This window comes from Dermacentor andersoni, chromosome 1 (genome assembly GCF_023375885.2).
Source record: "Dermacentor andersoni chromosome 1, qqDerAnde1_hic_scaffold, whole genome shotgun sequence".
NCBI lineage: Eukaryota > Metazoa > Arthropoda > Arachnida > Ixodida > Ixodidae > Dermacentor > Dermacentor andersoni.
In genome coordinates this window covers 169,963,385-169,983,466 of record NC_092814.1, presented here as the reverse complement: position 1 = coordinate 169,983,466, position 20,082 = coordinate 169,963,385, and the positions used below count along the sequence as shown (strand labels likewise).

General features: G+C 46.5%; 1 protein-coding gene across 2 annotated transcripts in view; it reads left to right on the top strand.

Moving 5' to 3' along the window:
- LOC126547399 (tyrosine-protein phosphatase non-receptor type 1-like) overlaps positions 1 to 20,082 on the top strand; it is a 105,927-nt gene that overhangs the window by 63,650 nt on the left and 22,195 nt on the right. Inside the window, exon 9 of one of the 2 annotated variants that reach the window (XM_055062736.2) lies at positions 11,192 to 11,416. The exons of the other annotated variant lie outside the window; for it this stretch is intronic. Within the exon in view, the coding sequence (XP_054918711.1) occupies positions 11,192 to 11,297 (106 nt within the window). The 3' untranslated portion in view covers positions 11,298 to 11,416. Of the gene's footprint in view, positions 1 to 11,191; positions 11,417 to 20,082 lie in introns of those variants that run through there. 2 annotated transcript variants of the gene reach the window in all.

Here is a 20,082-nt window from a genome sequence, read left to right as displayed (position 1 = left end):
TTTCATTTCTGTCATGTGCTGCCACTATGTGGGAATACAGGGAATTTTTTTCACGCGCCTCCCCTTCTCTGTTTTCGTTGTACGGTTTGTTATAGAGCTAGTTTGCTCCGGCGCGTCTATATAATGCGGCTTGTGCATTGGCGCGCGCGCAGGTGGCGGTTTGGGTTTTGTTCTGTGGGTGGTTTCAGGCTTCTTGCTCTTGCAAAAGTGATGACTATCTCGTTACTAATCGCTCAAAGGGCAACCGCCTGTTTCTCGCTCGTTTAGTGCCCACAGGGGTGCGCATAGGAAGGATGCCGCCGTGCATGCGTTTCTTTTGTTTTCTTTTTTTTTTTTCGGAGACTCGCGAAAACTAATTGCCTCTGGTTGGCGATAAGCTGAAGATTAGCAGAAGTTTGTCACACGTTTTGCTTTTTTGACGGGCACACAACCACAGTTTTCTTCAGTGCGCTCGTCTACACAGTTCGATTGTGCTATACACGTAAATATTAGTGTAAGAGCAGGAACATTTGACACTTGCGAAATCTTCTCGTGTGCGCATTTTCTAATCTAAGCCTTATGTGTATAACAATGCATCAAATTTTCAATTCTTATAAGTTTATTTCCTTTTTTTATTGGTTGTTATTCATGAATAAACAGTACATATATACCAATGCAAAATATTTTTTTCTCACTTTACGGTCACCCTAGAAAAATTACGTAAATTTTTTTTTGAAACAGGTTCCTCAGAAGAATTGGAATCTGCAATGAAAAAAAATCGACCCTGGGTGGTCGCATATGCCGAAAAAAATCGACCCTCAAAGGGTTAAGTCCATGATCAGCTCATCAGTCATCTGTATCACTCCATCTCGGGAGTCGGATCGAATAGCACATCGATTTCTCCTTTCAAAGCTCATTTTTATGGTGAGCTCATGCTGAAACTAGTCGCACCTCGATATATCTAACACGGATATAAAGAATTATTGCATATATCGAACACTTTCTATATGGCCTGGAAATTCACATGCATTTTAAATTCTTACTTGGAACGGGGTTGGATATGAAATGCATATATCGGAACTCCGCCACCTTAGACCATGAGCGCTCTGTTGACAGGCAGTGAACTGTCCTTCGCGCCTGTTGACGGGCACGATGGGCGTTCCCGACTGCTGCGCACTGTAGCTGCATACGTCGATTGCGCCGAGGGTGCCATTTGAATGTAGCGCCGTACACACGAGGCGGCTTGGCTAGTTAGACAATGTCAACGACGCATGGCATTTGCCACACTGACTCCTCCTCAGTGCTGCGCTCTGCGCCTGCCGCACCTCACCAGAACTGGCGGTTTGCATCCGCAAGGACGTGCGACAGCGCGCGCTCACTAAGCTCACCCATAGAAGCCTTGGCAGACGCCACTTAATACTTCGTTATTGACAGTGTTTCAAAATGCTTCGACTGACGGACGTGGAGATCGCAGCAGAAGTAGCGCCCAAACGAAGATGCTGTCGAGGTTGATCCGGCAAGTGCTGATGCTGCCCCGCTCCCGACTACAACTGAGGCTGTAGCTGCTTTGGCCCTTTTACGCCATCGGCCTATCGCTTGTGGATCTTTTAGACTCGTGTTGAGGACTCTGTGTTTAAGTACGCAGCTGCCAATAAGAAGCAGGCTACTTGCTGCAGTACTTTCAGCCAAATAAATAAATACTTTGTGTGAAGCTTCAAGTGAATATTTACTGCACCACGATTGAGACGTGATTGGGGATCGTTGTTCGGAGCGCACGTTCGGTTGCACCACGTGTGATTGGCCTAGACCGTGGCGACTTCGCGCGGCTGACGAAATGGCACGGCCTACGCGGCGCAATTGACCGCGTGCTCCTTGCAGATGAAGTCGGCTCGGCCTAGGCCGATTGCACACGGCAAAACCGAACGCGCGCTCCGAACAGCGATCCTCAATCGGGCCCTTGGTTCATTGACTGATTCACAGAATCTTTTGATGCTTTCTTAATTGATCATATATATTAAATTCTGGCTATATCGAACTATTTTGCAATCACCGCGCTGTTCGATATATCGCGGTTCGGCTGTATATGTCTATTTCCTTGCAAGAAACAAGGGAGCAGGGTGTGAACTGAAATTTTTTTGAGGTTCGAGTTCAGGCTTGCGATTCAGCTCCAAAGTGAAAACTATAATGTTTTGGACCGATTCGGTGCTTTCTGAATTGGAATTCATACATTCAGGGAACTTCGTGGGGCCTTCTGCGGCAATTCAATGTGTTACTCTGCCACCATTTCCCTGAATTTCCTTATTTACTGTGTCCTTAAAGGAGTACTGACACAAAATGGTTGTTAGCTGCTGGCTCCTGAAGCACATTGAGTTGTCAATTCTTGAATGTGCAACAAATGACTTGTAGTGCCAAATGGAGTGAGACTTCTTGGCATAGGGTTTGTTTGCTTGCGTTCCTCTAGATGTCATGAAGATAGTAGCGTGGTGGTCACGTGGTATCACTGATTTGCAGGTCGGTACAATGGTCAAAGCTGCATTATGATCGTCTTGTCAAAAGCTTTAGACGACAGGATAATGGGGCAGAGAATATGAGAAGGGCACTGCACGTTCTTAGAGAACTGATTGCAGAGGACCAATCTTATTATTCTGTGTCGAACGAGAAGCGAACAGTGAAAAAAAGAAAGAATGGCCTGTGCACCGTGCATCCGTATTTCGGTGACACTGTCATTGTGTGGGTTGCAACCACTACACGAGGCTGACTGACACATCAGAGGTTTGTGATGCCACGTGACCACTACCTATGATTTTTACGACTTGTAGAGGAGCCTTTGTAAACAGACCCTGTGCCAAGAAGCTGCGGTTCATTTAGAAACGAGTTTTGAACTGTCACATTAAAAAAATATATATAATTACCGATTCCTCGCATGTTGGAGAAATTCTGACATCATACTATAGTTGCAGCTGCAGGAGCTGCGTAATAAACCAAAATAAGCGAGAAAATTATTGTGGCAGTACTACTTTATAAAGTTGTTTGTTCTCGTCCATGCGGTAGAAAATGAAGCAAAATATCCCAGCTAATGTTTAACTACCCTTGTGTTGCGTATACATATTTTTTTTTAAAGTGAAGACGACACCTCATTATATGACAACAGGTGTTAGTACGATTTTGCTTGAGTGAGCAGCTGCAGTTAACACAAGTTTGTGCATGCTTGCTGCATCTTCATGGTGAATTCATGAATTACAGTTGAAATAGAGGGGACAAATAAGTAACTTGGTGAAAGCGCTGAACGAATATTTTAAATAGGGGTGGGCGAATATTTGAAGTTTTGAATCCGAGTTGAACATTACACACTATTTGTATTCGAAAAGGAACTATATTATTGTATATATTGTTAAAATGACCTATATTAGTATTCTTGAACATTCGAGACACCCAGTATTTCACAACTGACTCCTAAGTGTGGTTACTTTTCTCCATGGGCTAAATAAAGTATAGCAAATTATCACAAGTTAACCAATGACAAATGTCCTCGAAACAATGCTCAAACAAAATGAGTAATGCAAGCTTTGCTTTCAGTTTCGCAGTGAAACTTCTTGACAATCTGAGTTCTTTTTTTAGTGGTCTGTGAGTGTTTTTGACTGTCTAGTCACGCAGCAGTTTCAGTTTTTATGCTGCAACCATTGATTTCCCTGCAGCGCATTGCAGTTAAATGTGTGTATGGCACACAAGTACTTCAGCTTTTCTTTTTTTCTTGTTTTGGCAACCATGTGCATTTTTCAAAAGCTAATCATATTGCATTCATTCATTCTTGGAAAACTTGTTTGTAACCCAGGCTTGGCTAAAGTTCCTGAAAGACCTTTAAATGAAAATGAGTGATCTTGTGTTTGAAACTGATACTTGGTCCCTGATAGTTGGCTGTCTTTGTTGCGCTAGTCATTACAGGCGAAGTACTTAAATATATCGAAATGAATACTTTTGCTGTATATATGTGCATCTGGATTGGACCATTCAATTTTTTTTTATTCTTACTATTCGTATTACGATTCATGCTAATGAAGTTGATATTTGCCCACCTCTAATTTTAACCAATGCGTGTAGTCGTTGCAGAAATGAAAAAAAAAAATAGTAATAATTTGTGTAAAAAATTATTCATAGTTCTTAATATGACTGAAAATAGATAAATATATAATGCAGACACTCCAAGCAGAACTGTTCATATCAAGTAGCATTTTTAGCGGAATGAATGTAGATCTCTGATGAATACAACTTTTCTGGCATTCCATAATGATGCATGTTCCATTCCGGCTTTTTCTAGCGCACATGTGCAGGCGTCCTCACAAGCAGAAAGGAATACCACATAAAACACTTAGAGCGCGCCTGCAATTACATACCGCGTATCCCAGCTAACGCGGGCCAAGCTGTTTTTAAATAAAGGGCTACGACATGGGACAATGGAACCAATGGTGTTATATTAGCAGTTGCCTTGCACATACTACTAAATTTTTCTCTTATGATTTATTAGCAAATTCGTCAAAATTAATTACCTAAAGTTATAATTGCTTGCATTATTGTGTAAGTTCGAATGTGAAATTGTGAGAACATTCAGAAGTTTGCAGCTCACTACATTTCCCCCAGTTATGTTATCCACATTTCAAAGCAGTGGTGTAAAATTGCGAAAATGAATACAAAGGGAAGGAGGGCCCACTCGTTTCATGCGTGTGACAGTTTCGTGCATACGACAGCAGCGCACTCAAAGGGGGTTTCAAAGAATCAACACTTCTCAGTGAACGACTTAGTGAACGTGAAGAAGTGAAAAGGCGATGGTGTAACTGTTGGCTGCTGCTATGAGCAAGCAGCTGTAGCTTGCTTTTTCATTTTTTATTTTCTCCGCTTCAGTCGTATTTCTCTTCGCCACCCTAAGCTGGTGCAGAATGCTCTAGCAAACAGCCAACAAATATGCCGTCGCTTTGTCAATTTTTCGCGGTCAGCAAGTCGGCCATTGAGTAGTGTTGATTCTTTACAACCACCTTGAAGGGCGGTGCTCTTACTTGCGCGAAAGGCATGGTACCGCCTTCACTGCACATTCCTTTTCGCGTTTTGTGCCATAATGTTGAAATGTGGAAAAAAGAAACTGAAAAATTCTGCCTTGAAAAATGTAGCAGGCCAGAAACTGTTGCATATGATGTTTTCGAATGAGATGCATGATTTGATATGTAAGCTTCCAAAATTATGCAAATTATAATATATTTGGGCAATTAATTTTGTAAAGTTAGCTAATCAATGATGACAGAAAAAGTGAAGTGTGCGCAAGCCAACTGCTAACAAAACACCATTGGTCCCATCGTCATATCTTGCAGCTCTTCTCCTTAAACAATTTGGCCCGTGTTGCTTGGGACACACAGTAGATTCTAGATATCGTTTATTAAGAGCAGACCTCCCTGAAATGAAATCTGCTTTCCTTCTTATATTACTGAGTTGTTGCCGTCTGTGCTTGCTGTGGAAAATTTCCACGAAGCCCTAATTGCGCTGTAGAAGCAACAGCATTCACTGAAGTACAGTGCAAACTGCAAAATGTATGTGTGTGACAGTGCAACCAGTATGCTGCTGCGCCTGAGCACAGGTGCCGCGGCACAAGCGGCATGCTTCAGGACAATGCAATGCCGGCGACAGTCTAAGACATTGCTGACTGACTATGCACACAGTGTACAGTTGAGCCTACCACATGTAAAGTTGAGTGAGCCACATGTTTCCCAAAGCAATACTTCATGCTGCACCGAATTGAAGAAAAAGGCATTGTCTGCTCATAGAACTTCAGCAACAATGATCCCATGTTAAACTTGTGGTTGAACTGGTTCGGAACTGTTCCTCCAAAAAGTTAGAATTCGGTATCAAGATGAAAGAAAAATAAGATATTGGTTTGGTTTCGGTTCAGTTCCGGCTTGGTTCAACGCTCTGCATTAGGAGTGCAACTCTCAATGTGGTTGGTACCAAGTAGAAAAAGTTTCAAACAGTGCGTGCAATGAATTTCAGCAGCCCAGTTACGTAACAGAACCTGTGCATTTTATTTCATTTGTGTACATGGTGGCGGCACTGACGAGCTTACTGTGTAGTGTTCTTAAAGTAGGACAGCTGTATTTCAGCATATTCCTGCCATCAGATTCGAAAAGTGCCAAAAAGCCATTAATACTTTCAAATAAACAGTGAACTTTCTCAATAAAAATACATTTGTGGGAGAACAGTCTGCTTGCCTGTGAGACTGTCTTTCTAACCAGAATTGCCACTCGAAGGACTTCCACCATTTGTCACGAGCAGGCACGTACCCAGGGGAGGGCCTGCCCCCCCCCCCCCCCGCCCCCTCCGTGCCCACGCCACCACTTAAACACATTCCTAAAGCGCCGCCTAATCAGTCTTGAGACTTGACAGCTATTTGACAGTCAACATTTTGCTGCCTGTATCACTCGTTTTGGATGGCTGTAGTTATCGGCATCTTCTGGGTTGTGAAGGCTAGTTTTCTCATAGATTCGATGCCCGCGCGATTAACTCGAGATTCGTTCAGTTGCCATCTATTCAACGGTCATGCACATCGCTGTTGCTTTGTTAGTTCAAGCTTCTTTGTTTAGACTGATACAGGGACCAGGAAAGGGATTCGGTTCGTAGTCAGCAGGTCTGTATGCTTGTGGAATGAGTTGTGGCAGGAGAAAACGGCAGTTGCATTTAACTTTTCCTTTTGCTTCATTATTTCCTCGAGTGACTGCTCGCCACGACACTGGCAGATTGTCGGAACCATATACCCGCTATATGGGCTACATAAGGTGGGAAATAAAATAATGCGAAACAGCGTCTACCATCAAACCCTGCAATAACTGTTGAACCCATCAGCAATATGACTGTCACCTGTTACCTTGTCTGGCTTTCCCTAATTGTACAGCACTTTACGTGCAAAATTGGCAACTGGAAACAAGAGTCTCAAGTAGTTGAGAAATTAAGCGATCTACTAAGGGAGAGAGCCAAGGCAACAGCCAAACAGGAAGGAAAAGCAAAAATTAACAAATTTCTCCCTCGTTTGTGAAAATATTTATGGATCAACATCTTATTTAACAAGGAAGTAGAGCAAACGCCGCCTGAAGTGGAGGATAATTCCGTGTGTTTTGAATGACGCTTCTACAGTTATCAGTCGAGCCGCTTGACGTAGCCACTTCTCTGCTCTGCTTATGTGAATGTTTTTATAACCTTCCGCGGCGGGCGCAGTACTTCTAGAATCGCAGCGTCCTCCGTTCCGCATGGTTGTACGGGACTGATGGCCACACTCGTTATGCAACTTCCCAAATAACATGAGCCGGTTTTGGCACTTGGTAGAGCAGGAAATGAGAGATAGAAAAAAAAAAAAAACTGTGATTGTTCCGCAAATATATGTTTCTCTATAATTCTTCCAGAGCTAATGAAAAAAATACTACTAGAAATCTTTGTTTTACACTTTCGCTTGTTATTTGTTCTTGGCAGTGTTCTTCCTGCGCTTCTTTCATGCGTGAGTCCATTTAATGTGGTTCCTTGTTTGCTAAGGGAGGAGAGGTGTATCGCACAGGTGTACCTGTGAGATCCACCTTACTTCATTTCTCTATTGCGGGTTTACGCGTCTTTATGGCGAATGGTGCATATTCATATTTGTACTAGTAAAGGTACCACCCCCCTCTCCAAAAAAAAAAAAAAAAAATCCTAGGTACATCCTGGTCGCAAGAAATCCAGTTCAGATTGTCGCTTGGATGCATATTGCGATTTACACAATTCTTGAGAAAGCTGCTTCTGTCTTTACACAATGAGAAGATGTGGGATTGAATGGCAGAAAAGGAGCAGAATGCACCTTTTTATTTGGTTATTTAGCTGTCCTAGTATGAGGCCACTATGCTTGAGAGGGTTAAATGTTAATGGAGCTCAATTATTTGTGCACAATGAAATCACTGATAACTAGCATGAGCACCGCCCATGAACATGTAGCGAGTGCTGTTAGTGTAAAGCCCTCTGTTATTTTTAAATTCTTGGTGACGCTTATGTTGCGACAGCTGGTATGTCGGTTGGCCATCTGGTTCAAGGCGCAGAACTGCCGTGCATGTGTGCAAAAGCAGCCTATTGCTGCTGTACTTGAACCATGCTTAGTTGTGCAGGTGTTGTGTGAAAAGTAATGCTGTCTTTCTTGTCATCAACTTTCCACTGAAAATATGCGATACCTGCGCTTTCTCCTGATTGATGCTTCTCTTGTACAATGCGTTATGTAAACGTTATGAGCCTAAATCCACACGGCACCATCAGCATCTTCATACCTTGTTTTCACTGTACACAACAAAAGAGGAAAATTTCTGTGGGTGGGTAACTGAGTGGAAGCCAGGAAAATTTCCTCCAGGGCTTCATTATGAAACTTACAAGAGCAGGTATTCATGTGCTGAATGAAATTGTTTTTGGACCCCTTGAGCAGCTTATTGAATTGTATGTGATGTTCTTGTGTGTGTGGCCTCATACTTGACTGTGTTATACTGATAGTTACATATGTATTTCTGCCCGATATACAGTGTCCATTGCTTTAAGAATTTATTTTGAAATATTTGTCACTGACTGCGGTACTCAAAAGATAAATTCATTTACCTGAGTGTGGATATGTGCATCAATCAAATATAAAGCTTCCATGCTGTAGCCGATAATTATTTAGGAATATTTTTGCCGGTTCCTTTCATTGAATAAGGTACTGGTTTGGTCTAGTTGTTATGGTAGCATTTCATAATGACTGGCTTTTACGTACATACCAGGGGACAGCGACGCGTGACGACAGATATGCTTGTGTCTGTCATGTGTCTTGTCACCGTCCCCTAGTTTGCACGCAAAAGCTTGCTGTCATGGAATTCCTTCGTTGGCCCTATTTAACACTGTAGGGACTCACTGCCTGCGTTGTACGACATGGATAGTTGCCAGTTCCTTCAGACTATTGCAGTTATAATACTTTGTGAAGACTACCACTGCTCCGCACCTTGCAACTGCTAAAGGAGCAGGAACGCCAAAGCTTTAACCTTCACATTACTTCTTTTCAGTGTAGAAAAAGAGAAGTACTTGCTATTGATAGGTGGCATGATTAACGAGCCCCAATTTTACTTTTATTAAGTATGGATTCACTGGTTAGTTTCTTTCTAAGGTACATCTTCTGAACATAAGCTGGATATTATCTGCATGAAAGTGGTGGTAGCTGTGCAGTGTTGTGTGGTGAGGGGGCTATTGTACAAGTTGCAGGAAAGGCATGAAGGACCGAAATTAGTACTATGTTAGCTATTACGTGCTAGTAGCAGCTCTGTCTGCAGTGTCGTGTCGGCCACAGTTTAGCATGCGGAAGAATTTATTGGGTCATTTTGTTGTGTCCTCTTCTGAAAAAAAAAAAAAATATACAGCCCTGGGTTGTTTCCGGCATGGCCACGGATGTATTGCTTCACTTATTGCGGCGAACAGCAGTGGGAGGACGTCACATAACAAGGGTGAAAGCAGCACCTTTGCCTGTAGCTATACTGTCACCATTTTGCCGGGCCAACAAGATGACAGATGGCACGTAGTGACAAATGGATAGATGGTGCTGATCTGGAGTCGCCCCAGGACATTGCGTGTATCCACCCGTTACAAAGGGGCTAACCGCCACTACATCATCATCATCGTCACTCGCATATGGGCTGGACAAGTTTAGAAGTGAAGGTAGCTCGGAGTACAATTGATTTTGAAGAGCGACTGAGGAGTATGGAAGAAAGTAAATGGGTTCCAAAAGGGGATGAAAAGAACTAGGAAGCTTACCAGCAAGTATGCGACCGATAGGGTCAGCAACATGGCAACAAAAAACGCCAAATGCAAATGGAGAAGCTGAGACCATAGGCGGAAAGTTTTCATTCTTCCAGGGGGGGGGGGGGGGGGGGGGGGGCTGACCAACTGTTCTGAACATCACAAACACACGCACGCACACTCTCTCTTTAATAGTTGCACTTGAAGAAACTTAGTGTGACCTCGAAGAATTGTTCACTTGGAAGAATTGTCTTATACTCTGCTATTACTAATACTGTTTCGCTTTTACAGCGAAACTGCACCTTCTTTTTTTAACAAAGTCCGAGTATAAGCGCTGCTACGCATGACTGCTATTGATTCTGATTTCGAAAAAATCTGGCTTCGTCTTATTTCAGGTACTAAGTGAATTATATATATTTATAACCTCTGTATGCAATTGGCGATGTCGCCATTCCTAATAAATGTTGTAGTGTACGAGTTCTTTTTTTTTTAATGAGCCGTTAGCATTGCCTACTGGAAAGAGAAACAATATTGAGACACAAATCATTCATGTGTATTTCACGCGCCGTTGGCAAGATTCTGACAAGGGATCACTGAAGTCTGCAGGGTTCTTTTTTGAGCAAGGTGCGCATACAGCAACATATTCATTCTCTAGGCATCCGTCCGTCCGTCCATCCATCCATCCATCCATCCATCCATCCATCCATCCATCCATCCATCCTGCGGCGTGATGGATAGATGGATAATCGGATCCGGGTCTTGGCACATAAAACCCCAGAACTTAATTTATTTGAAATTGTTTTTGTAAAGAAAAAAAAAAACATTAGAAACGTTTTTCTGCATTTATAAGTACGCCATTAGAACGCCAGCGCTAATTAACTTGATTTTGCACAGCATGTCAGTTATTAATGTCTTGAACAGAGTGAACAGTTCTGATATTGTCAGCATAATGTAGTAATTTGGCATTTGTAATGGAAGAAGCGAGATAATTTATAAACACATTGAAAAGAAGACGCCCACGCATTGAACCCTAGGATACACCATGGCTCACGATTTATGTTTCTGGTAAATTTCCTGATGGGGGCACGAACTGGCATAGTACATATCATAAGAAGCCAACAAAGACGCCAAGGACAGCATAGGGGATGTTACATGTACTTGTTAATTGAATGAAATGATACATTAATGAAAATGAAAGTGGATGAAGAACAACTGGTCGCAGGTGGGGCACGGACCTACGTCTCCGCATTATGCGTGCGATGCTGTTGCCAGTTGAGTTACCGTGGTGCCATTGCCTCATCCACTTTCTGGGGTATTTATGTTTATCTAGTAGAACTAAACCTGAGAGTGTTAGCCAGCGCCACACCCCGAGGCCTTGGTGACGGATGTTGAACATCCTTTGCTGTTGCAGGCGTCATGTGTACGTGATTTTTTTCGGTGAAGGCAACTGCCTAATGAACCCACGCATGCTACCTGAAGGCATCAATGTGGCTGGATTCGAGACCCTCGGGATGTAATGAACAAGATGTTATTTCCCAGACGCGGGAAATTATATCTGCAGGTCATGGTCAATCTGTATCATTTTTCTATAATGTATGTAGGATGGGATGGCAATAAACTTTATTTGTCCAACGGTTATTGCTGTTGGTGTCCGGGGCTTGGCTGCCAGGGGTCCATCGTCCGAGGAAAATCTTCCGAGATCCTCGGCAATGGCCCTGACCCGCTGGACGGCCCACTGCTGGTCTTCGGGTGCCTCACTTAGGAGGGCGGCTTGCCATCTCTCAGCGAGGCGCCCATGTATTTCTTCTGTAATTCGTGCTACTAACCTGTGCCAGTTTTATTTGAATGATAAGGTTACCTGCGTACTGCACAAGTAACAATGATTTGATATGATGTCGCTAATGTATCTGATATTATGTACCACAGTGCTGAATGCCAGTAGGAGCGGGAGCCATTTGTCAGGCTTTTGTAGCCTTTTGCTCCTGCTCCCGTTTCTTTAATAGATGCAAAATAAACCTTCACTTCACATAAAAGGGAACCGAGGGGCCCGATTTTTATCGTATAAGAAGCCAACAAAGACACCAAGGGCAACATAGTGGAAATTTTTTGTGCTTTCTAAGTGAATCGAAGAAATGGTAAATCAATGGAAATGAAAGTGGATGAAAAAAACAACTGGCTACAGGTGGTATTGGCCTCGAGCTTCACCACTGGAAAAGCTGGCGCCACCGTCGGCGTGACGTGCTAGGAGGGATCACGTGGACATAGCGGCCGCGTCGGCTGCATCGGGCGCGCCGAAGCGAGCTGAAAACGAGTTTAAATTCCCTCGTACGCTGCGGTCCTCATTTAGTGGCGAAATTTTCCCGCTTCGAGTGTCTCCTTTACAACGCTTCAAAGCACTACAATAGGTAGTGGCTGCCTTTGAAGGCGCGCAACATGGTAGGCTACTGCTCGGTGCCGCAGGGCCGGACGCACGTAACGGAGGCCGGTGTCAGCCTTATTCACACGTAGCCGCATGACAAGAAGCTGCGTGAAGCTTGGCTCGCGAAACATAAAACCGGCAAACAGTCATCGGCTACAACTCGGGTATGCAGCAAGCACAGACGCGAGGAAGATTTCTGCTACGGCGCCCGGTCTGCGGTGTTCTGAAAACGCGCACTGAGACGCTCGCCCGAGTCCGCTGCCCGACTAATGTCATGACGGTTTGGTCTATGAACTTGTCGATGCTATAAATACTGGCAAGTTCAGTGGAGTGGAAAGGCAGCGGTAAGAAGCACAGAAGCCTGGCATATGGTCATGTTTGTGTTATGAATTAATGCACTGGATTACAAAAAAGGAGCAGCGGGAAAGTGCACGCTGAGAACACCGATAAACATACAGTGCGACGCAACTCGAGAAATAATATTGAAAGGTCAAAGAATTTAGAAGAAAAAAAAGATTGAATCGTCGCGACGGCACATCACAGACCCCGCAGGCGTCGAAGTCTCTACAATGAAATTATTTTTGAACAGCTCTGCTAGCGCCCACGCAACAATGGTTGCTTGTATACTGTCAAATGCTCATATTCTGTGGCCTAAAACTCATGGCACGGTGCGAAAACGCGCGCGCGGAGAAAGCGAAACAGTGCGCGGACAAGCATGCAGATGCGCGTCGGTCGCTGCGAATCTGTGCAATCACTGCATTAAGGCTTCATGCTATTACGCTCCATTTAGTTATACAAACACTATAAGAACATATTTCACATAGTTTGCTCTTGGCGTTTACCTGCCTTTCACGCAAGAAGCCGGTTCGGGAGACTCCATCGCGGCGACCGCGCGCAGTGGCGTTCACTGTACGTATTCGGTAAAGAGATTGCGTCTGTAAACGATTGTGTGCTTTCAGTTTGCCCAAGATTATTATTTAGACAGTAAGAAACTTCTCTCGTTTCGAAAGTACTTACAGAAATGTCCGAGAGAGCTCGCACGTGGTGTTTTCAGTGAGCGCTGACAGCAAGACCTATGAGGAGCGCGCCGCGTGATCCCACATACTACGCCAGGGAGGCGCTTCCGATAGATGGCGACTCCGTAACTCCTCGCCGCCAATGCTAAGCCACGTTGTCGCATTACACGTGCGATGTTCTTACCAACTTAACTACCGTGGCGCCGTTTTCCTTTCCGCTTTCTGGGGTGTTTATGTTTATCTACTGGAACTAAACCTGGGAGTGTTAAAGGAAAAAAAAAAAACAATAACAAGCTACAAGGGACAAGAAGAGATGATCACACCACAGCGACTGGGCTATCAGCTAAGCTTTATTAGAAGCCAGGGTGTCTACGAACCGGGAAAACCGGGAATTCTCAGGGAATTTGAATAGTCTGGAAATACTAAGGAAAAACTCAGGGAATTTGTGCTTCTATCAGGGAAAATTAGCTGTAACTTTATTGAAAGGGAACGAAAGTCGCGTTAATGCTGGCTCCAATAGCAGAGGAATCGCAACGAATCGTCATTGACGCCGTGTCATCGGTACGAGGTGTTGCCAGAGTCGTTAACGACCGATTTTCGAGATGCCCGATTTTTTCGGACATGCCCGATAATTCGCACGGCTTTGCTGCACCACCACGTACTCTATATAGTCACTGTATATTGCCCTGACCGCATCAATGGCATCAATCAAAGCCACCACCGCCGCCATCTTGATTATCTCGCCGCCTCGAACCGGCACTCTCGCACGCAGATCCTCTGGCAGCCGTAGCCACCACCGCGGCAACGTTAGGCCTAGCTGCTTCTACGTTCGCTATTAAGCTTCTTGCCGTGCGGTGCCGTGTTTTTCATTGAAAGAATTCGCTGCTGTCAGCAATAGCACCGACTACGTCTTTGTAATCCTCGCGATTGGCTTCGAAGCTCGCAGAGCACAGCGCGTTGTGTAATGCCAGTCTCCGAAAGCTAGCTTCGCCTCAGTACAGAGTGTTACGCGGTGAAGCATAACAAGCGTGGAAAGGAGCAATTGTCACGGGACACAGTATGAAGTCCTTAATTATACACGCGTGCACCCCCGTCTCCTGTCACAGTACGAGCACCGATATGCCTAGTAAGGGCACTGGCAAGCCTTAAGAGCTTTTTCGGACATGCCGGTGGCAATTTTAGCCCTTAAGGGCAGTTAAAGACATGACAGTGGCAAGAACTTTATTAGAGTGTCCTGAGTAACTCGATTGGGGGGAACCGATGGCTCCCCGACCAAGTTGGTGGCTCCGCCCACGACGGGACAGGGATGTGGTGACTCTCCGCGACGTCGCGGGCCCTCTGGACGGCCTGTAGTTTGTTTGTGAAATCCGAGCTCTTCAGCAAGGCGTCCCACTTGGACTTGTTATGAAAGTCGGAGCCCGCGTTGGTCGGACACAGCCAGAGCATGTGGTCGAAGGAGCAGCACGCGTGACCGCATTTGGAGCACAATTGCGGGAAGTTGGGATCTATCCAATTAAGCGCTCTCGGGGTGAGGTAGGATCTCGTCTGTAAAAGCCTGAAAGTAACAGTCTGAGCCCTGTTCAGTTTCGGGCTGGGGGGAGGGAATTTCCTCCTGCTGTGTCTGTAATGTGACGTAATTTCGTGAAAAGTCGTAAGATTATTTTTGAAGGGGGCAATCCTGCGGGAGAGCCGGACCGTTAGCTCGGGCGCGGTTCGTGAATTCACGTGCCAGGCAGTTGGCCCGCTCGTTAGGGTTGCAACCCGCTTGGTTAGTTACATCGTTCACGTGCGCCGGGAACCACGCTATGGTATGACCTCCAGTGTCTTCTCGCGTAGTAATACGAAAGGATCTGTTGACGATGTCAGCTGCGTGTTTACAAACTAGAGCGGACGAGAAAGCCCTGACCGCCGCGCGCGAGTCGGAGAAAATGGTCGCCGGGCCTTTTGCGGCTTGAAGAGCCAAGGCTATCGCGGTTTCCTCCGCCTCGTTCGCATGTTTAGCGTAAATTGATGCGGCGCTGATAAGTGTTCCGCGCGCGTCAACGACCGTGATTGCAAACCTGTCTTCGCTGCCATATTTGGCGGCGTCGACGAAGAATGCATCTGCCTCGTAAGGATCGATTCGGCGGAGGATGGTTCTAGCCCGCGCTCTTCTGCGACCTTCGTTATATATTGGGTGGATGTTCCTCGGCACGGGCTCAACCTTGATACCTTCACGGGCTAATTTAGACAGGGGGTGTCTGTCGAGCGGTGCCTGTATAGGGAGTTGACCAGCTTCATCAAGAATTTTGATTCCCGGCTTAGTTGACGAAAGCCTGGAGATCTGTGCAATAAACTGTGTTTCAATTAATTCGTCGTGCTATTGTGAATTCCGAGGTCAAATAGTTTTACTGTGCTAGCGGATTGTGGAATACCGACTAATCTTTTGATGCCGGACCTGATGAGCGTGTCGAGTTTGTTCTTTTCAATTTTGCTCCATTTGAGGTACGGTGCCGTGTAAGTAATGTGACTGATGAAGAAAGCTTGGAAGACCCTGAGTAGGTTGTCCTCCTTGAGTCCCCCCCTTTTGCTTGCGATTCTAGTTATGAGTCTTAATATGGTTTTTCGCCTGCGCACCCAGCTTGTTTAGAGCTTCTGCTTTACAGCCTTTGGCGTTGATTAAAAGTTCTAAAATTTTGATGGAGTTCACCCTCGGAATAGGGTGCCCTTCTCGTGTAATTTCGACCGGCAGTGTTTCCAGAGGCTCGAGGTTCCTAACGCCCTGCCTCGACTGTCTGTAGAGGAGGAGTTCGGATTTGGTCGGTGACAGCTTGTGACCCGTGCATGTAAGAAATTCTTCCGTTACATCTATGGCCGCCTGGAGAGATTGCTCTAGATCGGCCAGAGATCCCCCCGGGGACCAGATTGTGATATCATCTGCATAGATTGTGTGGCCTATTTTTGGGAGTGCGGCCAGCCTTTCGGAAAGTTTATGCATGGCGATATTAAATAGCAGCGGGGATAGGACCGAGCCCTGAGGGGTTCCGCAGTTGCCCAGTTCGTAAGGACCGCCCGAGATTGTGCCCAGTCGAAGGAACGCTTTCCTTTCCGATAGGAACGAGAGAGTGAAATTAAAGAATTTCCACCCTAGGTTGAGATGGGAAATTTCGTTCAAGATGTGTTCGTGAGCCACCTTATCAAAGGCGTTAGCGAGGTCGAGTGCAATGATACCTCGTACGTCCCGCGTCTCGTTATCGAATATAGATCTTTTCAGGAGGAGCATTGCGTCCTGTGTGGAGAGTTCCTTTCTAGAACCTATTATTATATTATGCCTGAATAGCTCGTGGTTTTCTACGTGTTCGACGATTCGATTGTGTACTGCATGTTCTGCCACTTTGCAAATGCACGATGTTAGAGAGATGGGACGCAGGTTATTTATGTGCGGAGGTTTCCCTGGTTTGGGGATGAGCACCACCTTGGCGGTGCGCCATTCCGACGGGACCTGCCCCGAGCTCCACACCTCGTTTATCTCTGCCGTTAGGATTTCGATGGCCTTGTCGTCCAGGTTCCGGAGGAGCTTGTTGGTGACCCCGTCTGGCCCCGGGGCCGATCGTCCATTTAGGTTGAAGAGTACGACTCTGATTTCTGAAATCGTAAAAGGTTCGTCTAATTCTGGCCTGTCTAGTCCCGTGTAAACCGCTCTCGCGCTTATGCCTTGCGAATCTCCTTCCTTGACGGGTAGGTAAGTTCGCGCCAGGTCGTTGACAATTACATCGTTTGTGAGGCCCGAGGTGACCTGCTTATGTATGAGCCTATCGACGGCGAGATTTAGCGCATTCCGGGACTGTTTGTCGTTTAGGAGGCTTTTGAGCAGATTCCACTTACTACCTCTTCTCATGCGACCGTCCGTTTCGTTGCACGTTTCGTCCCACTGTTGCAGGGCCAGTTGCTTGGTATAGCACTCTATTTCCTTGTTTAGTGACGTTAGTTTTGCGCGTAGTCGGCGATTTAATTTCTGTATTTTCCACCTCTCTCTAAGAGCGTGTTTAGCCTCCAGGAGATGCGCTAACCGCGAGTCCATTTCGGGGACTTCAAGTTCTGTGCTAATTTCTTTGGTCGCGTTTTTGACGGCCTGTTTAAGATTGGTAATTAGTTCTTTGTAGGATTCGCTTGAGGGGGCCGTTTCGGCTCGAATTTTCCGGAAAAGATCCCAATCGACGCATTCGTATTTGACCGGAGGTTTGGGTTTGACCTGCACCGCGATATCGAGAACGTAGTGGTCACTACCCAAGTCCTCTTGGAGATTATCCCACGTGCCCTCGATATTTCGGAAGAATGTGAGGTCTGGCGTTGTGTCTCGACTGACCGAATTACCCCTTCTAATGGGAAACCTAGGATCTGTAACAAGCGTGAGGTTAAAATAGGCTGCACATCGGTCTAAGTTGGTGCCCTTCTTGCTGTTAAACCTGTATCGCCATTCCGTGTTCGGAGCGTTGAAGTCCCCCGCAATTAAGAGAGGCGCGTCTCTGGCTGCCCTGATTGCGGAATGGAATAGTGCATTAAAGTCCCTGTTCTTATCTGCAGGCGAACTGTAGACGTTAAGAATAAAGACATTCGCGTTGCTCGGTCTACTGGGCACGAGCTCGATCAGTTGTGCTTCTATTCTGCTACGATATTTTGGAACGGTGTGCTCCACAAAAGAGACGCTCTTTTTAACTAAGGCGGCGATGCCTCTCCCCATTTCGCCTTTGTACGCTACTGCACGATACCCCAACAGAGTAATCTCCTTGTCCGCGAGCGTCTCCTGCAGTAAAATGACTTGTGGCTTGTCTGTCGCCGATCTGACGAGCTGACCTAACGGAGCCTTGCGCCTCTGGAAGCTAGCGCAGTTCCACTGCCAAATTTTAACGGTATTGTTATTTATGATAGCCATCTTGTTTACTGTGAAATTTTAGAAACCTTTGGCGCCCCCGTCGGGATTTGATCCGGTCGGGAGCGGTTCAGTATGTGTTGTTTGTCTACCTTTAGGCTGAGCCCTAGGTCTTTCTAATAGCGTTACTCTCGACTCTATGGCGGAGAGCATTTCCATAATCCTACTCAGGGTCTTTTCCAGTTTACCCTCGTTTTTGACGGGGGAAGCCGAGGCGGCGGACGGGGTCTCGTTGACCTCGGTTATGTGGCCCTCTTCTTCCTCCTCTGTGTCGCTAAAAGGTTCCGGGTTGAGCGCCTTGCGTTTCGACTGCCCGGCTAACGGGCCTGGGTTACTGTTGCTAACCTCATGCCGGTTTATAAGTTTTCCTTTCATGCTGTTGAAGGATTCCTTAAGCTCTGCGAGCTCGCGTCTAAGTTCCCTATTTTCCGCTTCGAGCGCTTGGATACGGGGATCGATCCTATGCTCTGGCTGTGCCTTACCTGTCGTTTCTTTGCTTGATGCGTTCTTCTTCCCAGGCGGCTGCGTCGCTCCCTTGACCTTGTCGGCCCACGTGGTCCGCTTGACGGACTGGGAGCGAGACCGGGATATCGATCTGGAGGAGCGTTCTCCTTGCCTCGGTTTGGGTTCTCTCCTTCTCGAGCGTGAGCGCCCCCCGGATAGAGATCGGGTACCTAGGATAGAACCGCTCCGCGCAACTTGTGCAGCCAACGAGATGTCGCCAATTGCGTCGGTGACGTCAGATTCTTCGTCCAGTTGTGCCTTTCTTGCTCTTTGTCGGCGTCTTCGGCGTCGGCGTCGTACGATGTATGGGATTTGATAGCGCTTTTTGCACGTTCGGTCCCCGGTGACGTGGGGCCCGCCGCACGCCTCGCACTTGGGGGTGCATTGATGTTCTTCTTCGTTGTCCGATTTTGCTTTTCCGCAACCGCGACATTTACTTCTCTCTTCCTCGCTGCTGATGCAAACGTCGGCACGGTGGCCTACGTGGCCGCAAGCATGGCAAACGTCGACTTGGCGTCGGTATAAAGAACATAGCAACAAGGCCGTGCCGCAGATCACGTGGTTGGGCACACGCATGCCTCTGAATAAAATCACGACTACGTGCGAGTCCTTGATTCGTCTGGCTTCTAGTGCCGTGGGATTTCTTTCGTTCACAATCATGTTTCTAAGCGTGCCTTCATCATGACAGGGTCGATGTGCCTTATTACGCCTTTGAACGTATCTTCGGGGGCGGCGACGTACGCCGAGACTTCGCAGGCGCCGTACTTAGTATGGATTTTATTTAATCTCGCATAGACCCTCGCATTAGAGGCGTGCGGAGTGGCGATGATTAAAATAATATGTACCTTGTTTGGGCACACGGTGTCTTCCTTCGTTTGATGCTCAGGCAGGGCCGCCGCCATGGCCAGGGCTTGAGCGAGCAGTACTACGTCGGCTTTTGATACGTCGAGGCCTCCCTTGGGGCACACGATAACCTTGATCTGTTCCTTCGGGAGCTTCGGAAGTCGCGAAGCTGCCGTTACTTGCGACAACAGACTTTTAGCCGGTTCCTTGGCATTGCGGTAGCCAGCCGTCTTGTTCCCGGTACCACGTTGGCCATCTCGTAATGGCGGCCTCTTCGTCTCCTGCTTTTTACGGTTGCTGAGGGCAGTGATCTACCCCGCACCGTTGAGAACTTCCTGGGTTACGTCCATACCTTCCACAGTTACGACTTCGGGCATGGCGTCGCTTTCGATGAACGCATGTGTCGTCGCTTCAGTCGCGCACAGAGACGGGAAAACGCAAGCGTGGGACTGCCTCTACAGGCAGGCCTGCCTGCACCGCCGCGCCTAGAGTAGGCTGTGCCCGTTAGGGCTAGCTCCCTCGTCGGCGTGATCGTAGAGCAAAAGCCTCAGAATATGACGAAAAGTCCACCCACCGATAAAACTCTGGCATCGGCGAATTCCTTGAAACTT